At 35.9% G+C, this 21,369-nt stretch overlaps 1 protein-coding gene across 1 annotated transcript in view; it reads left to right on the forward strand.

Annotated features, from left to right (window-relative positions):
* LOC134531059 (signal-induced proliferation-associated 1-like protein 2) overlaps positions 1 to 21,369 on the forward strand; it is a 277,119-nt gene that overhangs the window by 234,841 nt on the left and 20,909 nt on the right. The window contains exons 17-20 of the mRNA XM_063366574.1: positions 3,501 to 3,642; positions 6,529 to 6,800; positions 11,275 to 11,483; positions 17,311 to 17,511. Of these exons, the coding sequence (XP_063222644.1) occupies positions 3,501 to 3,642; positions 6,529 to 6,800; positions 11,275 to 11,483; positions 17,311 to 17,511 (824 nt within the window). The remainder of the gene's footprint in view (positions 1 to 3,500; positions 3,643 to 6,528; positions 6,801 to 11,274; positions 11,484 to 17,310; positions 17,512 to 21,369) is intronic.

Genomic DNA, 21,369 nt, shown 5'->3' on the forward strand with positions numbered 1-21,369 from the left:
ATAATAATAATTAACTTTACTTTAAGTTTCCGCTTGACGAAACTAGGTATGTGTAAATTATTAAAACGAAACAAAATAAAAGTTTTGTGTAATTAAAATAGTGATGAGCATTTTGTTTTCATGCCCTACAGAATTTCCTCTTTTTAGGTAGTGTGTAGTCGCACATTGAGGACAAGCACACAATACATAAATACTTAGGTACTGTTCTAAATGTCACTGAGTCTCAAATTCTGCTCAAACTTGCTGCTTATGTACTTTAATTAGTCTAAATGTTTTGTATGAATTTTATTTTTAGGTCGAGAGGGAGGTGTGGGTAAAAATTTCGTAATGCGTATCCAAGTCTATCCCTTGATACTAATAAATGGCATGATCCTGTGGTAATGATGCTTGCTGTTTTAACATTAATTAAAACAGCAAGCATAATGTGCCACCGGATAAATCATACATGATCATGCCAACAGGATCAAGGGATATACTTGGATACGTGATACGGAACAATTACTGAGGTGAGGGTTGCGAAAAAATTAAGTGTCTTAAATTTTTATGTTGAAATTAAGGTTTTTTTTTCTTAATTTATTGCTACACACGTGTCTTCAAGAAGTGAAGATACGATAAAGATTTGTACTTTCACCTAATCCATAAAGAATTAGATGCCATTGGTAACAGCTTCATTTCAGTTTTTGTGAAAAAATTGTACATCATAGGCAGATAAATTTGCCAGAAATACACATTGCCTGTGTTAATGATTATATACTTCTGCACGTTTTTTTATGCATTTTGTTTGCGATTTGTAATGCAATTCGGTAGGTACCTACGAAAATCCTAACCTTAACTTCAATCAACGTGATTCTACTAGAACAGAAATTATTTCTTGGACATAAAAAAAGGCAGCGATTTATTATAATCCGAAAATATGTTACATGTTATGCATTTTAACAAATGTTATGCTACGTAAAGAAAACATTTTTAACCGAAATAAGGTTAAGTCAAACACTGTCCCGAAGGTAAGAAATTTACTTATTGTTTTAAAAATATTGCTCTCCTAAATCATTATATGTTACGTTTACCGATATTTAGTAAAATGATTTACTTATAAGGGGGAAAAAAAATAAAATCAATATTTTTATAAATATTAATGCATGCACGAAACAAGTCACAAGCTTGCCAACATTCAGTTGAAGCTGCAAATTTCCCTACTATTCAAATTATTGTTTTAAGCATATTAACTGCAAATTGTACTTTCTAGGATCAATGTTGTATTTAAATTAAAATTTACTTATAATTTGAAACGTAAGTCTTACTCCAGAAGGTACTTTATCTCGGTTTTAAGCCATTGCAACTTTGTTTTATTGTTTGTCAAGTTTGCGTTTTTGTATAGCAACTAGCGCATTTCTGAATAAAAAAAACGTAGAACTGCAATAGCATTGAGTGTCCACTCTGTACTAGTACTTTATTTACTCTATGGTTATTTGTATGTGACGTGATAAGTGAAAAAGTATTTATAATTTTATATATTCAGTCAACATAAATAAAATAACATGTGCTAGAATTGGTTTTTTATAATTTTTATATAATTATAGTGAGATGGCGAGTAGGGAGAAAAAAAGTGAAGTGTGGAAACATTTTTCTATAAACTCAAGTGAACAAAATAAAGCAGCATGTTTACATTGCTAAACGGTAATTTCTTGATGCAACCTTATGTGATAGTCGATAATAATGCTAGTTTTCCGCAACAAAAACTTACCCATTGTAAATTACAATTATTAGACTGTAGTTCAAGTTGTTTACAATAAATATTTAAATAGAAGTTAATTTAATTTACACTTTGCAATGACATAATAGTGTATTTTATATATTTTTATACTGTTATTATAACTGTATTCTCAATTTTACCTAATCTTGTTATTCAAATCACATGGGAATAAAAATTTTTGTGTGCATTATTACACTTAAAAAAATTTCATTATAATCGGTAACTGAATCGGTATCTGCCGATTATTGCTCTCATAATCGGTAATCGAATCGGTAATCGGTAAAGTCATATCGGTGCACCACTAATATATATATATATATATATATATATATATATATATAAATTTTGTTCACGGTAGGGGAATAATATTATTTCGTTTTTATAACACAATTTTATAACACGCATCCCAAATACACCAAACTTATTTATAATGTGTTACAATATTTTTTAAAACATTGTGCAAAAGATCCCGAATGTAATTTGAATTATTATGTGTAACTGTAAAACACCATTGTTTGTTAAAAACGTATTTGAATATTCAACATTACTTTTAAATAATCGTACCGATTGTTCTGAAAATCGGTGGACGATCGTTAAATTACATAATATTAATAATTCAAACGACGAAAATATGATTGAAAAGTCAAATCGATGGTTGTTCCAATCGAGCGGAAGAGAGATGCCACGCATGCGTACAATGAGCATAACAGGACACATCCGTAGTGAGACATCCATAGTGGGACAATGTGCGTTATGGGACACTTTTTTGTGCGTGCAGCCGGCGTTCATCGATTTATTAGACGTCATGTCGAAAACCAATTTTTTTTTTACTACAAATAAATACAAACTTTCAATCTAAGGGACTAATTCATCTCCAATGTTGGCAATAAAACAAACTTAAAAACAAAAATTCCAAATCATTATATATCAACATAAACTTCTCAAGTGATGAAAAGTGTCTTATCACTATTCTGGGTTTAGCCGGGCCAATCTGGAATTTAACAGGGACTACTAAAGAAATATAAGTATATAGTACAATAGTATTTAAAATATGTTGTAATAAACTGTTCATTTATAAAATAAATATAGATTAGCATTGGTCGTATTGAAAAAATTAATAACGGAATTGTACCAGTGAAATTTTGAATCCGAAATGTGACCTGCTGGAAAACGGTGCAAACACTGTACTGAAATGATAACCAACAGTAACAATAAATTCTGAGTGAACTCGAATTTGCGGCAGCATGGTGATGCAAACTGGCGACCAAGGTCATTATCCTGAATTCACCTAAACAAATCTGAACGCAGGCGGCTTGAATGGTGCCGGATTACAATATGTGCCTGCTCTTAGCCTTTTGCTGTATATGTGATGTCTGTGTGTATTTGTTTTTCTGCAAACAAATACATTGTTTCTACCTTAAAATGTTTATCAACTGTGGCAGGTAAATGGATAGATAAAAACATAGATAGGTTTAGGTACAAATGTTTATTTTTTATATATTCATTACTATAGAGTTGTATTTTTAGCAATATAGAGGAAGATATAGATAGAGATATGGAGAAAGATGTATACTTAGAGAAACAGAATTAGAGAGAGAGAGATATTTGTTTGTATAACAAACAAATTACGAAAAAAAAAAAAATGACTGAAGCATTGTAACGCATGTCGGGCTGTAGCTAGTAAAAAATAAAAATATAAAAAATACATAATATAAATGTAACATATCACTAATGAAATTTTTTGCAGGTGTCTGAGGCCACTGTTAAACCTCATCAGAATGACTCTAGCAGTACGCCATCAGACTGCAGCAATAGTAGAGTTGTTAATGATGGCCACTCAACAGACACCAGTTCTACCAGTGACCGACTGTGTGGGGCACGCAGTGAAGGTAACTCATTCAGTGCACTCTACAGCCACTTACTTAGTTTGCAAGTAAAAAAATTATTCTACCAAACTGTAGTCTTATCAACTATGCTTCTCAACAAAGGTGGTTTAAGCAAACATTGCATTTTTTTCTGATAGAAAAAATTTGGAGCAAGGTGTCATGATAATACGATTTTGAATTCACATTCGTGAGGTTCCAGGTTTGAATTTTGGTAGAGCCATCTTGATTTTGGTTTATCATGGTATCCTGAAATCACTACAGGCAAATTCTTGAGGCTTTTTTACTGTAAGTCCCAGTCGCTTATTTGTCAGGCATCTCTGAATAATTGTGTGCTTCTGTGTTTCTGCCCCAAATGACAATGTTGAAAAGTTGTGATATTAAAAATAAATAAATGAGTAACAGTACTTGTAATGTGTTTTTAAGTACCAGTTGTGCTAAGTACATTTCACATTTAACATTTGCCTTATGAGTACTATGAGAGTACACTTTCCCCATATTTCCTGTCATATTTATTTTTGTGGATAAAAAATAATACAAAAATGAATATACATGATTGGTCTATCGCAAGGCTTTGATTGTTTCTTATCTCTATATCTTGTTTCCAATTCTTCTTGTAAAACACTAATTTCTCTGTTGTGTGCTGTATTTTTCATTGTATTAGTAAAGAAATCCACACGTGTTTGAAATACTGAAAGCTGTTATTTGTCTTCATGACAGGTTATCTTACGTGATGGTACTGAAAACACTGTTAACATGGATTCCGCACATCTGGCGATACCTGTGCAATGGTTGCACAGAGTCCAGAGTGAAAGGGTTAGATGGAGGAAAGGGAAGCGCTAGTATTTTACAAATCGATTGATGTAGCATGAACATGTTTCTTTACCTTTGTATCAATACTTACAACCTTCACATGTTGGTGTTCTGTACCTGGCACCTGGCATGCTTTACTTTATGATATAGTCTCTTTTTATATACTATAATAAATTGTTCTCCCTTCTTTTGTGTTTAAAACTAATCTGACAAGTTCCAGACATTGACCCGTCTCCTAATTTTTCTGTCAGGGTGGTGTGGGCAAAAAACCACCAACACCTTCATCATCCCTGTAATAGCTGTCAGGTTCTAGATCTTATCAGAGTTTTAGCAGACCTAAGCAGTCTTTTTGTTTATAACTACTCTACACACACAATTAATTGCTTAATGAAATAGCACCCAAATATTTTATATTGTTAAAAAGCAATGTTTTGCTACTTCCCTGCCCAAGACTAAGTGGCTGCATGTCATATAAAGTTGTACATTAATTTTCCAATGTTAACTATTGAATAGCTGATTTGGTCTTTTATGCCATGTTATTATATACTGGAAACTAAGGTAAGTCAAACCTCTGTTGTACAGACAATAGCATTTCTCAATTATTGGTTTATATAACTGATTTGTCTGTTTGAACAATTGCAATCTCTACTGTGCAGATTTTACTGTGCCTAAATATTTATCTTAAAAGACAAACAGGATCTTTACAATTAAGGTTTTTTAAATCATGACTGTTACTTTGGGTAGCCATGGCAGCTCATGCCACAACTGATGGTGGATCAATAACAGCAAGATTTCTGCTACACTCATCATTTAATTGGGTTAGTCTTTGGAAATATATAGTTTTAAAAATAGTTTCATTTTCTCTGTAAAAATCACAACTGACCTAGTAAGAAGACCCTTAAGTAATATATGAATATAAGCCTTAGACACAAAAGTTTTGTTCTCTGTCAATGTTTGATTGGTAGCCAGCAGTATTTAAATGATCAGTTATTTTTTTTGTGCCAAGCAGGCACAGGTGCAAAGATGGTCATTGGGAAGTTGTTTGGCTGACTCTTTGGAAAAATAAATTAACAGTTTCTCTACCTATTTATGAAAATAAATGTGCAGAAAAAGCACTCGCTAAACAGATGTAACCTAATTCTCGGCAGACCACACTGGCATGCTGGGGTGTCTTGCTCAGCATGTTTCCTTCTGCTGCTCCAGTGTGCTCTCAAGTGATCCATCACATGACCGCTGGCCCTGAGGTAGTTGCGGGCCGCAGCGGCTGTAGTCAGGGATAAGCTGTGTTTGCTTCACTTCAGCTGCAGTGGTCCTCTCATGTAGCTGGCTGACTATTGGTTCTACAACTAGTGAACCACACTTTTGGTGCTTGTCAGGGTGACAGGGTTCCCGCAGACAGAGAAAATCTTGAAATCCGAGAAACCTTGGTGAATTGTAGAGGTGTCTTAAAAACTGGAAAACTTGGGGGTGGGAGGGGGGGGGGGGGGTTGACATAAGGTTGGTTACTTTTAGTATCCTTGTGTTCCATTATGTATTAAATACCAGTCTGTATTTTAATTACTAATTCATGTGTAGTTGAAAACCCAATTGTTTTCATAATTTAGTTTAACGGAAACTATCAACAAATCAAATGTTTATTGATTTTTAGTGATGATTTAAAGCACTATCATCTATAGTATGTATAGTCGTTCAACTGGTCACATTCAGGAATGTATCATTTCTAAGTTTTTTCACATACAGTGGCTTATATTTTTTAGACTGGGAATGTTAGTTGCATGTTAGTGCTACAAATTACAAATACAACTGCAAACTGTGGATTGTGCAGGAAAACATTTTACAGTAATTTTTTATGTGTGGTTGATGAGTGTTTCAATAAGTATTTGTATGTAGTTATCTTGCAAGATTGAATGAGACAGGAAAACTCTGAGAAATATTCTAGAGTAAGAGTGTGGGGACCCTGTGACATTCTGGAGCTGTTTGTATCTGCATAGTTGTTAAGGAATAGTAAGTAATCTTATTGCTAACCAGGCAATTGCGTTTGCTGAAGGAAAGAGGTGAACACAGTGAGCCTGTCCGTAGACGAGCTGTCGACGGGCAGCGGCAACGTGTCCCCGCGGCTGCGCCGAGCCAGCAAGCAGCAGGGCGGGACCCTGACGCCCTCGAGCGGCAGCAGTCGCAACCAGAGCCCTCGCCCCAAGGACACGGGGGAGGCGCGGCTGCGGCCGGGCGTGACCCCCAAGAGCAACCGCAACAGCGCCAACCTCGCCTCCAGCACCCTGCAGGAGGACCTCATGAGACTGATCAACCCCGACTACTTGGGCGATGCACCGCCGGAGAGCGGCGGCAAGAAGGTACCCACCTTCGGCTGTCCTGGGAGAGCATCAGGGAAAACATGGAAAATATGGGAATTTTCATAAACCAGGGAATAGTTAGAGGTCAGGAATTTAAATTAAATGGTTAGACCAAGGCTGTTCCTGTATCACAAACCTGTTGACAATGGGCCAAATGTACAGATTCAGCTATAAATCTAGTGGCCACTCGTAGTTCTTCTAGTGTATGTTTCATAGGTAGCTAAACGTTTTTTGAAGTGTATTTAGCGCTAGTTTGGACTTGCGTGAACAAAGTATAGTATGGAAGGCCACTAGATACGAAGACAGTCGTTCAACCGATGAGACCTAAATTGAATGAAGTCATGTTGTGACATCACGATATTGGCCACTAGTAAACGAGTGTGTGTTATAACGAGACCATGTATTCTTCTGTAATATTTATCGGGAGTTTTTTCTAACACAGCTATGTAATGTTTAGTTAAAAAAGATTTATACATATTTACTATCTTATCGAGCTGCTTGTGCTTGTAGATATTGTGATAAAAAAAATTTCTGTATGATTATCAAATCTTTACTTGAATTTCAAATATGATTAATGACAATAAATACTTCATTTATTGAAAGCTGAAGGGTTAGAAAAAGATGGGCATGGCATTACATCATAATGTCAATATTTACGTACTCTCGCATACAGTGGCAGATCCAAGAGCTTGAAGATTGTGTTAGTGTGATTTGCAAAGGGAGGGGGGGGGGGGGGATTTGTTCAGAAACTATTTCTTCAAAATAAGTAATTTTATAGAGTGCAAGTGGTGATCAGTTGGAGTTTCAGCTCCCACCCTCTTTTTTAACCCCTTAGGCACACCTCTGACTACAAATGCAACTAATATTTTTCATGTTATTGTGGGAGATCCCTTATGAATCAAGCTGTGTTTGAAGGCTTTGCAATACACCCTTGAACCATTCATGAACACAGACCCTTTTAAGCAATAAACTTTAACTTTAAATGTAGTGATACTGTACTTCTAATGCAACTGTAAAGTAATTACCTTAGTTTTTTTTGTAAATATATGTAATTTGGTAACCAGTGGCGTAGCTAGGATTTTTGTATGGGGGGTGTTATGAAGCATGCCGCCCCCCGCCCCCCCCCGTATTAAAGTGGGGGGTCCGGGGGTCCTCCCCCGGAAAAATTTGGATTTTAAGGTGTAAAATAGTGCTTTTTTAGCAGTTTTTGGTACTTAAATTTAAATATTGTAATGGTAAAAATTTTATTAAATTTTAATATGAAATTTGTTTGAGTGATGAATCAGAAATTTAATTAAATATTTGTTGCTAACGGGGGGGGGGGGGGGGGGGGTGAACCCCTAAAAACCCCCCCTGGCTACGCCCCTGTTGGTTACTACGTCTAAAGAGATTCATCTTCATTCATGAAAAGTAGTAGTTTTTTTCTTTTACATGCTTCGTAAATAGGAAATGGTGAGTACAGAAAATTTTTAGAGGTGAATAAAATTTTTGGTATTACTACTACAGGTGAAAATTGTATTTATTAGTATATATTTTTGATATAATATGCTAGTGTATCTCTTGCTTTTCAGTTGTTTAACCAGAATATTACCTACTGTATTTACAAACGTGGGGTCATTCTGCAAAGTAGCAGCTTGTGGGGAAAGAAAGAATAATAATAACCAAAGTTAAATGTTTGTTAGGTTAGGACAGCTAAATTAACACTACATATAACATACTTATTAAATATGTATTATTAACATAGCTGACCTAACCTAACTATCCTTTCACTTAAGTTATGTGTAGAGAGATGTGATAAAGTAGATATTACATATTTCTTTAAAAGATGTGTGTTATTTTTCTCAGAAAATTTTTTTTTCACACTGTTTCAACTGAGGTTTTAAATGATAATTTAAACAATATTTTTTTATGAGATGTTATGACTAATTATTATCAAAAGCCAGCTTGCAACTATTCTAACGAGAATCACCATCACCAAACTCATTAATCACCATTAACTGCTTCATAAATTCCAAATATTTGGCTTTGTCTTGTTATCAAAACAATAACTTTAATACCATGCATGTAGAAAGATTTTATAATTAATTTCAATAATTATTAGTCAAAAAATATTGTGACGTGCATTATACTCAAAACGTGTTTTTCATATCGAAGTTATCATTAGAAAATTTTTTTTGTCCTAAAATGATTTAGCAAGCTGATTTCGTCTATCAAAATTTTAAGGCAATGTTATAAAAAAAAGTACAAATTTAATAAATGTTCATAATACTATCTCAAAACAATTTACTCAAGAAATTTAAAATTGTGTAACATATTACCATCTCAAATTTTTTTTCAAGCACAAGAAAATTGTTTGCAGTTGACTAATTTAAAAAAAAATCAGCACTACCAACATGCCAAAGTCATTGAGTTAACAAAGATGATGGTAAAACAATAAAATCAAAATCACCGTAATTTTAAGTAGCTGGATTTTCCCTCATATTACGGAGCAAGCACATGATTATTTTGCACTTGTCTGTTTGGTGTGAGTTAATGTATTTTTTAAAACCTTTTTTTGTTTTCAATATAAATATTCTTTTTGATGACCCATTTGCCATGTACCATGAACATTTCCATGTTTAGTATGTTGGTTGGTAAAATAAATTTTGTGAAGTTAAAAATTTTGATGGTTTACAAATTCTTTTTATATGTCACTGCCCTTCGCGTAGCCTTAATTTGAATCTCTCTGCTATTTGCTTTACCATTTGCCCACTTCCAACCTTCAGTCAGAAAAGCATTGTTCTCATGGAGAGAATCCCTACCATACTCTCAAATTGTTGCTCAATGTAGGAATAAAATAATGGGGTGAAATGGCAGAACTGCGCGGACTCCAAACATTCGTCACTGGTGCCGGCTGTAACATGACTTGGACATTCTCTGTATGGCAGAGTGGAAGAAAGGTCAACCTGGACAGAACTGCGTTATCTCCAGCACCAAAATATAAATGGATACATAAGGGAGAAGACACCATTCAAACCACAGTTGAATCTCATGTTTAAATTACAGCACATTTCACAACTGATTGTGAAAGAAATACTTGTGACCACATGTGGTTTGTTTTAGTTTATGTTTCAAGATGTATGATAAAACTAAGTTATATACGGTAATTTCAAAACAAATTATACAAAAAATTTTATCTTGCAATGCAGCTATTATGAGGTAATAACATTTTACAGGCAGAATTCAAAAAGTAGTTTTTATGTGGTTCATAACTAAATATAAGTACTTCAATGTATTTTTAGAAAAATTCACAACATTCCTATTTTCACTTCAGATATTCAACTGGTAATGTATCCACACCAAATCCTTAAGACCTAAAGCAGTAGCACTGGATGCAAGTTGTAACTCAAGTAAACAGTTATCCTCCTTACCACCCGGTTATTTTATTACTAATGTGCAGTCAATAACACATTACACAAAGCTAAATGAATTACAAATTGCTGTTACAACCAACACTTCTTTACTACTACTGCAGGGATTTTCAAAATCATTTCTCACTGGCTATGTGTTGAACAAAATCAGGGTGTGGCTACTGTGGAAGGTAACTTAGTACCAAGATAAGCATCTAAACATATTACATTTGCTAAAGGTTTTTAGGTGAAAATATTTCCGTTGTGGACTTTTTTTTTTTTTTACATGAATTTCCAACAGGAATATGAATCTCTTTAATCTCAGGTTGGGTGTCACTTCAGCTGAGGATTTGACACTGCTTAAAACTCGAAAAATATGAAAACTACAGAGTTGAAGTAAATATACTTTAGTAGAGCAGACTTTGCTCGTGGTTGTCACCCAGTTTTAACATTTGCAATGATGACGTAATGAGTGTTGCTGGGGAGCATCAAATTGAAGTCAGGGAGAGCTGTAACTCCAAAAATAATAGACCGATTTGCGTTATTTAAACTTTAATTTGCTCGTGTGTGAGCTCCGAGTTGTAAATTAAAAATGCAGAGAAGTGTCGTTGGTTTCGAATGAGACAAAAAGTAGCAGAGAGAAATGAGCCAGTGGAGAAAAATGAGCCCCAATTGTGTACTTGAGCAAGCTCAACTGTTTACCTCGCGATAAGCGATAGGGAATGCAGAAAATAGTTTATGAATGGTCATGGATATGCTTTTTGATGATGATTCTGATGTTGATATGGAGTCAGTTGAGCCAGTGGTTGTGAACAATGGACCAAGGCTGCCGTGGTTTGGTGTCACAATTTTTCTGACGTTACTGCCAGACTTTCAAGTAAGACTTCATTGAATTCACGTCAAAAAATAAAGCAACATCAATTTGGTCAAATTATTTTATTTATTTCATACACATTCCCTTTCAGCGCGATGGAAATTCATGAAACAAACCCTAGTGTCTGTAGTTTAAAAAAAGCTTACCAAGAATGTTTGCAGTAGCAGCACAAGAAGTATTCGTGATGCTGGATGTGGTACGGTGCCTGCAGGAGGAAACAGTGGTGGTTGTGCCGTCTGCTGCGGGGAAAGTGCACAGCAGCAGCCGCTCGCGGGAGAATCTCTGCGGACCCAGCTCCCAAGACACGTCCGCGGTAGAGGTGATCCTGACGATGGCACGCCCGGCCACCGTCATCTCCAACGCCAGCACGGCATCCAGCCCGGCCCCCAGCGAGAACAAGCTGCTCAGCAAGGAGGAGAGGTCTGTCTCGCTTTGTTTCCATGGTACTGCTTTACTAGTTTTTACAGAATCTCTTAACTTAAAAATACATGAAAACAAGCAAAATATTTTATAGTGTGAAAGATAAGTCGTTTATTGTTTTGAATTGATGAGTCACTGAAAAAGTATTAGTTAAGATGCGCTTTCCCGGAACTTGAGCAGAGTTGAAGGGAAATTGCCTTACTATCAGCTTGCTGCCACTGTAGGGAATTAATTTTAAACCACTCTTACTGAAAATGATGCTTCATAATGTAACGATGCAGGCTGTTTCTCTCCCCACATAATGAAAAGTTTTATTGAAGATATATTATGTTTTTTTATTTAGGTTTGGTACATGGTTAGGTTGCTTGATAACTTGTATCAAATGAATATATATGCTTAAGATGGATTCATGGTTTTTGCAATGTGTTTTGCTCATATTTTGCTTAGCTCGTGTTTTTAAGTATTTCTGTTAGTTTTATTCATTTTATTTGACAAACCCATTTAAAGTTATTTTTAGTTATTTTTTACTTGCTTTTAATGTGGACAGAAATACCTAGCAAAGTATTTGGGATATTTTCAGTGGCTGTAACTTGTGCCCTGATTGGCTGATTTTTTATAGAGTTTTAAAAGCATGTAGGTGATTTGTTATTAGTATGTTGCACTACTAATTTTCTCTTTGGTGGCAAAGAAGGCAGCCATGACAGTAGTTACTTGGACACTTGCGGAAGCAGGATGTTTCGTGCGGCAGCTTCCAAAATATAACATTTTTGTGAGAGTTGGAGAAGAATTTCATACCTGTGGTCCGAACCAGGCTGTTAAACATTATTTTGGACAGTTTTCTTAACTTCAAATTTTGAACACTTGCAGAAGGTTAGGCCCAATGCAGCCTATTTTTGTAAATTGGTGGCCATGCCAAGACGATGGTCACTCAGCCATTTGTGAGGCGAGTTGGTAAGCGACGTGGGACTTAGTTATCAAATATCAAGTAAATATTGTGTCAAGTGAAGTACTGGTTGGTTTGAGCAAGTGAAGTTGTTTTCTGCAATTTTTTTGTTTTCATTATATACATGTTTTTCGGTGGTCAAGATATGGCTGCCAACATGACTTGTAGATTTTCGTGAAGGAGAAATAATAGAAGTTAAATCAGTTAAATTGTCAAGAGGAGATAATTTCATTTAATATCATCACTAAAAACAGTTAATGGAATTTACAGTATTTTCTGCACATTGTAAATATTTCCAAATGTTTTCATGTATGTAACAGTCGGACCTCATTGACTAGTCAGGAGGTTTGAACTGTTACAATATAAAACCACAAGCATTTACAATAAAATTGGAGCATGCTCCGAAAACCATGACTTATGAATAGCATCACTTCTTATAATACATTATTCAATTTAAAGACTATAAACATAAATTGTATTCCTAAAATTATAAGTAAAGTATGGGGTAAGTAAGTCTGTAAAGTTCAGTATTAGGGCCCTGAATAATTGTGTCTATGCGTTGGCACACTAACAAAACAAAGGCTTAAAATGCAATTTTTCTTATCAGAAATTTGATCTGCATTTAATATTAAATCACTTAGCTGAGAACAAATCTTTCAGTTTTAATATACCATAATTACCCCGCAGAAGAGTCACACTCTTAATTTTGTCAAACAAATCTAACATTTTCACTGTAAGGGTAAGGGTTCCTCTTGATATGAGTCATACCATACAGGGGCTTAGCCAGGGGGGGGGGTTTAGGGGTTTAAACCTCCCCCCCCCCCCTTAGCCCCAAATCTTTAATTAATTTTTTATTAATCACTCAAACAAATTTCATATTAAAATTAATAAACTTTTTACTATTACAATATTTAAATTTAAGTACCGAAAACTGCTAAAATAGCACTATTTTACACCTTAAAAACCAAATTTTTCCGGGGGAGGACCCCCGGACCCCCCGCTTTAATACAGGGGGGGGAGGGGGCATGCTTCTTAACACCCCCCATACACAAATCCTGGCTACGCCACTGATACCATACAACTGTCTCCAGTATAATACAAGTGAAGTCTTTATGTTCCTGTTTCAGTTTACTGCCACCTAAGAAAAGGCAGCACCAATGTCCTTCACCTTTCCCCTATCTCTCATTTATGGCCCTTCCACCCCCTCTGCCCTCACCCTAGCACTAACAAAAAATAAAAAGGAAAAGAATGCTGTTTTTTTATACACATGTTTCACTTCCCTTTTTCCCCAAGAGAGAAAAGACTGCAGACTATTTCCTTGTCAATTTTTTTTTGTTAATTTCTTCAGTAAAAACAATCACTCCCTTTACAGCAGTTTTGTCATGAATAAAATGCTGCAGTAGAAAGTGTAGGAAATCTCATGTAAAAACACACAGTTGTGTCAAAAACACCTGCCAAGATAGATGTGATACAGTGAAACCCTGATTATCCGTTTTCCAATGGACCATGAGTAAAAAACGGATAATCCAGGAAATCCTACAATGTGGGAACACACTCTAAAGTTACCAAATGCACAATGTATGTACTATTGCAAAAACTTTCAGTGAATCAGTTAGGTATTTCCATAAACTGACACCAGCAGCACACTGTATATACACTATCAATATTGGAAAATTATACTTCCTTAATTTTTTTAAATGAACAAAACAAAATAAACTTCAAATTTGTATGTTTTAAGCAAGTAATTACGTATGTATTATTCAAAATTTAAAAGGTACATACTCACCACATGTTATAAGATACACACTTCTTTCTTATTTATAATGCAGAGAAATTATAAGATGAGTTTTTATGCAGCAAAATATTTTTGTTGTTGGTAATCACAAGTTTGTTAAGAGTCGATGGAGGAATACCATAGCGCTTTGCGAAATCAACCCGTTTTTCGCCTGGATTTTTTTCAACAGCATTTATAATTTCTAAACGCTCTTTAATGGTTTTAACCTCTTTTGTAGGCCAATACATATCAATGAACCTTTACAAATTTCACACGTGCATTAGAGTTAAATGCGTAAAGCTAATTTACCGTAAACAAAGAAAATCTCGCGCATATACGGCCGGCCACGGAAACGCTAGGATGAACAATTTTGTCTATGTTTCTCACAGGATTTCACTGTTGCTAAATAGAAACGTGTTTACGTTGGGCTAGTATGTACATTACAGTATATCGACCACGGTTATATTGTTGTGTCGATTATCGCACAAAGCAAGAACTATCGTGCGAGCATTAGCTTTCGTCGGTTGTTTTATCGAAGTTGGTGAACCTGTTAGCAACAGCGTCATGCTCACTTTATTCGTTTTCTTTTAGTAATGGCCGCCATATGTAAATATTGGTATTGCGTGTCGTGTAGACACGCGTAAACTGGAATATTTCTCGGGAATTTGAATGTGAAATCGGTAAAAAGCCTGTAAAGTTCAACCCGTTAAACCGGGTTAAAAAATATTTGTAAACGATGGAAACGGGATTTTTTTAACATTGTTCTTGCGGGATTTTTTCGGGGCCACGGACATTGAACAATAAAACCGGGAAATTCTACAATGCGGGAACGAATAAACGAGGTTTCACTGTAATTGTGTACAGTGCCAGTTCACAAGGAGAGAGGGAAGGAGAACTATAAACACTGCCATGTGGCTACTGTTGTTTTGGAAATGAAGGAAGTATATATACTTCTTGTACTTATCTATTAACCACCTTCATACACAACAAAATACAACATTGCTGCATCCTACATAGATATACACTTGAGACTGCGAAACATTTTTACAAAAAAAAATCATCAGTTGTACCAACATTAGTACAAAACAATTCTCAACACATTAAATTTCCCATCACAACAGCTACATCAACTCATACACACGCAGCACTCTCTTCTCCTCTTTCTCTCTGTCTGTCTCGCTTTCTCTCTGTCTGTCTCTCTCCCTCCATCTGGTTTATTTTTAGATTCCCCCTCTTGCTGAGCCCTCACCCCCCTCCCCCTCTCGTCACATCACATTCTGCCTCATGGGTAGCCTTACAACAGGTGGCATACATAGCTTAACAGCGCATTTAATGATGCTTTACACTCACTGCTAAGGTATTTAAATCAAACCATTTATATTTACTCGTGACATATTTATTAAAACCAACACATGCTATTTATTTAACCGTATAGTCAACCACATCAGTGCAGTGTTAATTGTTTTTTATACCCAAAATGGAAATTTTCACGTATAGGTCACAGTACATTTTATTAAACAAAAAATCAGCTACCCATATGCGGGTAAATATTGTATAATAGGTGATATAACCACCTTCCTGGATGCTCCCCTGTAATTTAATTTCTGTTGGAGCAATCCTCTAACTTCAGTCAACCATTAACTGAAATAGTTACTATTAGAAACTTAATTAAGAGCGCACCTTCAGTATGTACAAAGTTTCAACATCAGGAACAGTTCTTGCCTTCCGGTGCCACGTAGATGCTACTGGTAGCACGCTAGTTCTCAAATATGTAAACACAACTTAAATAACTTGCTTAAGAAGAGGAACGCACCAATTAAAAGTTAACTGGGGATTTATATGTAACCTGGCTGAACTGTTACGAGCTCCTACCGAGGCTATGAACACGTACTACTTTATCTGTTTTCGACCTGTATTGCACATTTCTCGTTCGGTGTATTGTTCTTACAGTGTTAATGATAGTGTTATCTTTAAAAGATTTGTGCAGTGGGAGTGCATGACTTGATGTAAGTTTTTGGACATACGCCATTGCTAAGAACTTTTTGTGTTGAAGAAAAACTAATAAATAAAATAAATAAATAAAAATACCCAAAAAAGACAAAAAACACACAAAATTAATTAAACAATTGCTGTTGTCAACAAGGATATGAACACCACAAAATATTCCGAAACAGGAGTCGCACCTGTGTTTCCGTACCATGTGCGTCTCTGCCTGAGGACGGGAGCAGATAGCAGTTCCCGAAACGTCGCTTGTTTCTGTTTTGGTAAAACTATTGTATTTGTTTGTCTTTTCGTTTTGTCGTGTTTTTGTCTCGTTTCAACTGTTGTGCTGAATTATTTTGGGTTCAATATTTTTGTGTTGTCATCATTTGTGGGTTGTTGTTTTTTTTTCGTTCTCTTAGTACATTTTTCTTTGTTTTTCTTTTTTTGTTGACCATATTCCTGTTTCGGAATATTTTGTGGTGTTCATATCCTTGTTGACAACAGCAATTGTTTGCTTAATTTTGTGTGTTTTTTGTCTTTTTTGGGTATTTTTATTTATTTATTTTATTTATTAGTTTTTCTTCAACAGAAAAAGTTCTTAGCAATGGCGTATGTCCAAAAACTTACATCAAGTTAATGATAGTATCTCGCAGAATAGTGTTGAGCATTGAGTACGTCCTTGGCTACTGTGTAGCTGTTGCTGTCAAACTTCACAGTCTAGCGTTTATGGCATTCTGTTCCACCATCCGGAAGCAGCTGCCATGTCGTATTGTAAGTCCACCATTCACCGGTAGGAGCTCTAGTCTCACTCTGTGACATCAGTTTCATAACCAATTCTTAAATTATAAATTATGTTCAGCTGTAAATGTGAATAAAGTTACCAACAATGTCGCACATTATTATAATTAATTAAACACAAACAAAATTACAACAAAATCTATGAAAAAAGAAAGAATTGGTTGGGTTTAGGGAAAGAGCCGCACAATAAATCAAATCATTACTATATTTAATTGCTCTTTGAACTCAAAAAACTGCATAAAGAAACAGTGTTCTGAATGAACGCGCGGTGTCTGGGATGCTGGAAGGCAGTGCTCGGAGGAAGGAGTGAGGGAGCGTGCGGCCTGCAGGCTGTCGCCGCGGGCCACCAAGGCGGACGGGGGGCCCAAGCTGCCCCTGCCGCAGGAGATGGACTGGCCCAGCCTGGTGGACACGGCCACACGGGCCATGCTGCAGGTGCGCGACGAGGTCCCGGAGGCGGCCCGCAACGGGGAGAGTCTCGGCCACTGGGTGGACGACATGAGGCTGGGCCTCACCTCCGCCCCTAGCACGTGAGTCTTGTGTGCTGCTTCCACAGTTAATTATAGACATATAAATAAGTGGTTATTTTTTTAAGGTCATTACTAAGGTTTTATTTTTAGGGATAGGAACATCTACAGTCAAACCTCTATCTATCGTTTTTCAGGGGACCAACAAAAAAATTCAGTAGATGCAGACATTCCATAGATGTGGACTTCACTCTTAGATTTTGGAAAAAAATTGTTTCAACCTCAAAATTAGTGTCAGAAATATATCACACCTTCTTGTAAGTTAAGCCGTGACGCTCTTTTAATATTGCTGCCCAACCATTTGATGCAGAGAAATTTTCAATGCCCAACCTCAGGGCAATTTGCTTTCCTTTCTCTTTTAATATTGTACCATCAACAGGAATACCATTAGTTCTGGCCTGCTGATAACCACGAGAATAACACGTCTTCAACTTCTTTGAAAGTCGACTCTCTACCATTTTTTCTTTTTTTGCTTGTTGGCCCATACTTGCTTGCTTGTAAACGAATGTCGTCAATTTTTTGCGAAAATCGAACATAAAGTGGAGACTGGTAGGCCCAGGCGCTTAGCTGCATCTACACATTTTTCACAAGGGTTATTTTCAATTTATTCAATAATCCTAATTCATTCATCAAGTGTTCTCACCTGTTTACTATGCCGAGACATTATAATCGCTCTAAAACATTAACCTCACTTTTGCACATTTTATTAAGTAAACATTCACGCACATGTAAAGGGAACACCGATCAGAATCAGGAAGTAACATGTGCCATAGATTAGGATAGCATGCCCAAACAATGAAATACCGGCCTACAGAAATGCGTTCACGATGCTGCACAAGAATCAATAAATTTTCAACGCCACAGCGGACGCCATATTGGTTTCTTTGTACCTTATAAACGGGATGTCTCAATGCTCAGTCATAATAAGGGACATGTTTATTCTTGAAGTGATTTTATATACGTACTGTGGTGTGACACTGTTCACTTTGTGTACTCTCTTTACTGTGTACTCTTTTCCTCTGTAACGTTATTCTCCTTGGGAAATTATGTTGCTTTGATTATTATTATTGAGCGCCTTGTTTTTCTAATTATATATCAATACGGAATTACTGATGATGTCGTATAGTGATAATATTGCAAGACCCAGGAGATAACTTCTAGAAGAGAGAGACAACTGACATAAATTTGACATAAACAAAATAAAAACTGAGGATAAATGATAATAGAATGTAGTGTATAAATGTTGGGGGAAATGTTTCAGGTAAATATGTGAAACTGTAATAATTAAATATTAAAGTTTTGGGGCACAAGACACAAAACACATTTAATATAACATTAACACTGAAATGACACCTACATATACCCTTACACTGTAATAATATTAAATATACACAAAAACACACTGATAAATGCAATTAAATTGGTATTGACGGAAGTTAAGATAATAAAAATATGTGGATTTAATTTGGGGTGATTAAGGCAGACCTGGTGATGTTTAGATGTTTAACTGGATCAAACGTCTGGATTTATGGTGGGATAGATTGTTGTCCTCCTCCTCTTCTTCTCTCACCGATGTCTCTCTTGGGTGAGAGCCAGGTAGCCGGGTGGAGGAGGAGGTCGAGCTGCTGGTCTTGCGGCAGGATTCGCAGTTGGCTGGTGAAGGCGAATAGCTAGTGGGGTGAGGGATGGGACTAAACTATACATTGAAAAATTTCGGTATCTTTACAAGGAACTTTTTAATTGTCCTGAATGTCCAAACATACACTGAATTGAAACACGGTACACCCTATCGTCCAGAAAGGGGGGGGGGGGGGGGGGGGGGGACAAATTCCCTAGGCCGAGATAGGTCCTCGGATGGCCTAACTCGCGAAGGAGGGTTGCGAGCAGCAGAAAACGGATAGCCAGTCGTTCTGCTGCTCCCCCTATGATCGTCCTATGGCCAGTGGGCGGAATCCAGCCTCACTGGCCGTCGGGCCGATCAACTGACTTTCAGGTGGATGACCTCGTCTTTATATAGGGAGAAATGTGCGGGAACGAAGAAAAAAGAAGGGAGGGGCGAACTAACTCCTCTTTGGAAGGGATGAGATGCGTGTGCATGAATCTCGCCGAAATTTCCCTTCCCTGGTGGTGGAAGTATAAACTAGAGATTAATAATTAAAAAGAAAAGATAAACTCGACATAAATAATTATATGAAAATATATATATTCAATCCTATGTATTAAAAAGTATTTAAACTTGCTTTCATAACTTAACTAGTTAAATTTATACTATTATAAAATATAAATTCAGTTGGTAGATCGCCGGTCACAAGATGGCGTCACAATGTACATGTTTAGCTGTGGCAAGAGAAAAATATACATTGTTTACATAACTCGTCCATATTTACTATTATATTCTGAAGTGCATTAATATGTGTGGTTATAGTGACGTAAAAAATAAAGGGCGAAGATGGTTGGTTGCTTTAATGAATTATTCTATTGTTGGTCGCTTTGTTTATAACCTACGACGTCGCACAGATTCGTCGCCCCACATTACGTGAGTAGGCCTATTGCCGAAATACCTTTTTCCCTGAATTGCTTCTGAACTTATTAAAACTCGTTTAGGGTTTGATTATCACGTAAAGTAACGTGATATTTAATATAGGAAGGGCGGGCAGGCGTCAAGATTATTCAACAGTTCATTACTTGTATTCAATGAAAAATAGTCCGGAAACGATTTACTCAGATTTAAACATTAAATGTTTTAGTTTATGCAGTTGTATCTCAAGTGAACTCTTAAAATATATACCGCGGCTAGATAGTTCAGTGGGAGCATGATCCCTAGACATGCAGATCACTGGTGTATTATTCCAGCTAAATTATGTCATCAAAACAAATGTTAATTAGTCAGTGCTATTATAGACGTAATTACGATTATTCTGACACGTCGCACAGCTCGTGTTGCAAACAAAATCTCCAACAAAGTTATTAAATATTTGTGTGGCATCAGGAATATAATTGTAGATAAAATGTCGATGGCTTAAGCGTCCTTCTAATTATGGTAATAACTAATTACCAAGAATATATTTCCTGCCACATTTACTCACGGCACGCCCCGGCATCGTGTAGAATCGGATGCACTATTATTTACTACCACAAGTAATAAATCAATTAAATTATATAAAAATTTCTACACATCGGCATTGGGCTAAGCCTTACGAAGGATGCCTCAGACATTTCTTTCTTCTATTCTCTAATTTCTCCCTGTTGTACAAAAGTCTTATTGTTAGCTTTAAAAATCAGTTTACTGATTGGCTGTGGTAAAAACAACATGAGGCCTTCGTACACATGTACGTAGCAAGATACAGGTAAGTGAGAAAAATATAATGAATTAATAATAAATAACAAATACCAAAATATCTTTAAACAATTTCAAACAAATTCAGTTCATGATAGATTTCAAATTAAATGCTGTAAAAGATGTAATGTCTATTGTTGATGAAATTATAAATCAGAATTTCTATTGTTCGTGGCTGTAGCTTATTGACACTTATTCAACAATATTATATAATTATGACATTACAATAATAAAATATTAAAATATAACAATTAATTAGACAATAATAAATAAACAAAATCTGAACGAAAACTGTTGTTATCGTACAGTACGGTATAAAATGTTTTGTTTTTTACGTTACCATTTTAGCCGACATGAAAAAGTTTCGTACATAAATACAAGTCGATAGTGTGGCAACGTTTCGTGACGAGTCGATTTCATGGAAATATGGCACCAATGTTAGCCATCTACTTGTTGTTGACTATTCACTCGTTGCTATTATAAAATGGCTGCAGATTTAAGGTGATTTTTACTACTTCTGTATA

Source organism: Bacillus rossius, chromosome 3, assembly GCF_032445375.1.
Source record: "Bacillus rossius redtenbacheri isolate Brsri chromosome 3, Brsri_v3, whole genome shotgun sequence".
Lineage (NCBI taxonomy): Eukaryota > Metazoa > Arthropoda > Insecta > Phasmatodea > Bacillidae > Bacillus > Bacillus rossius.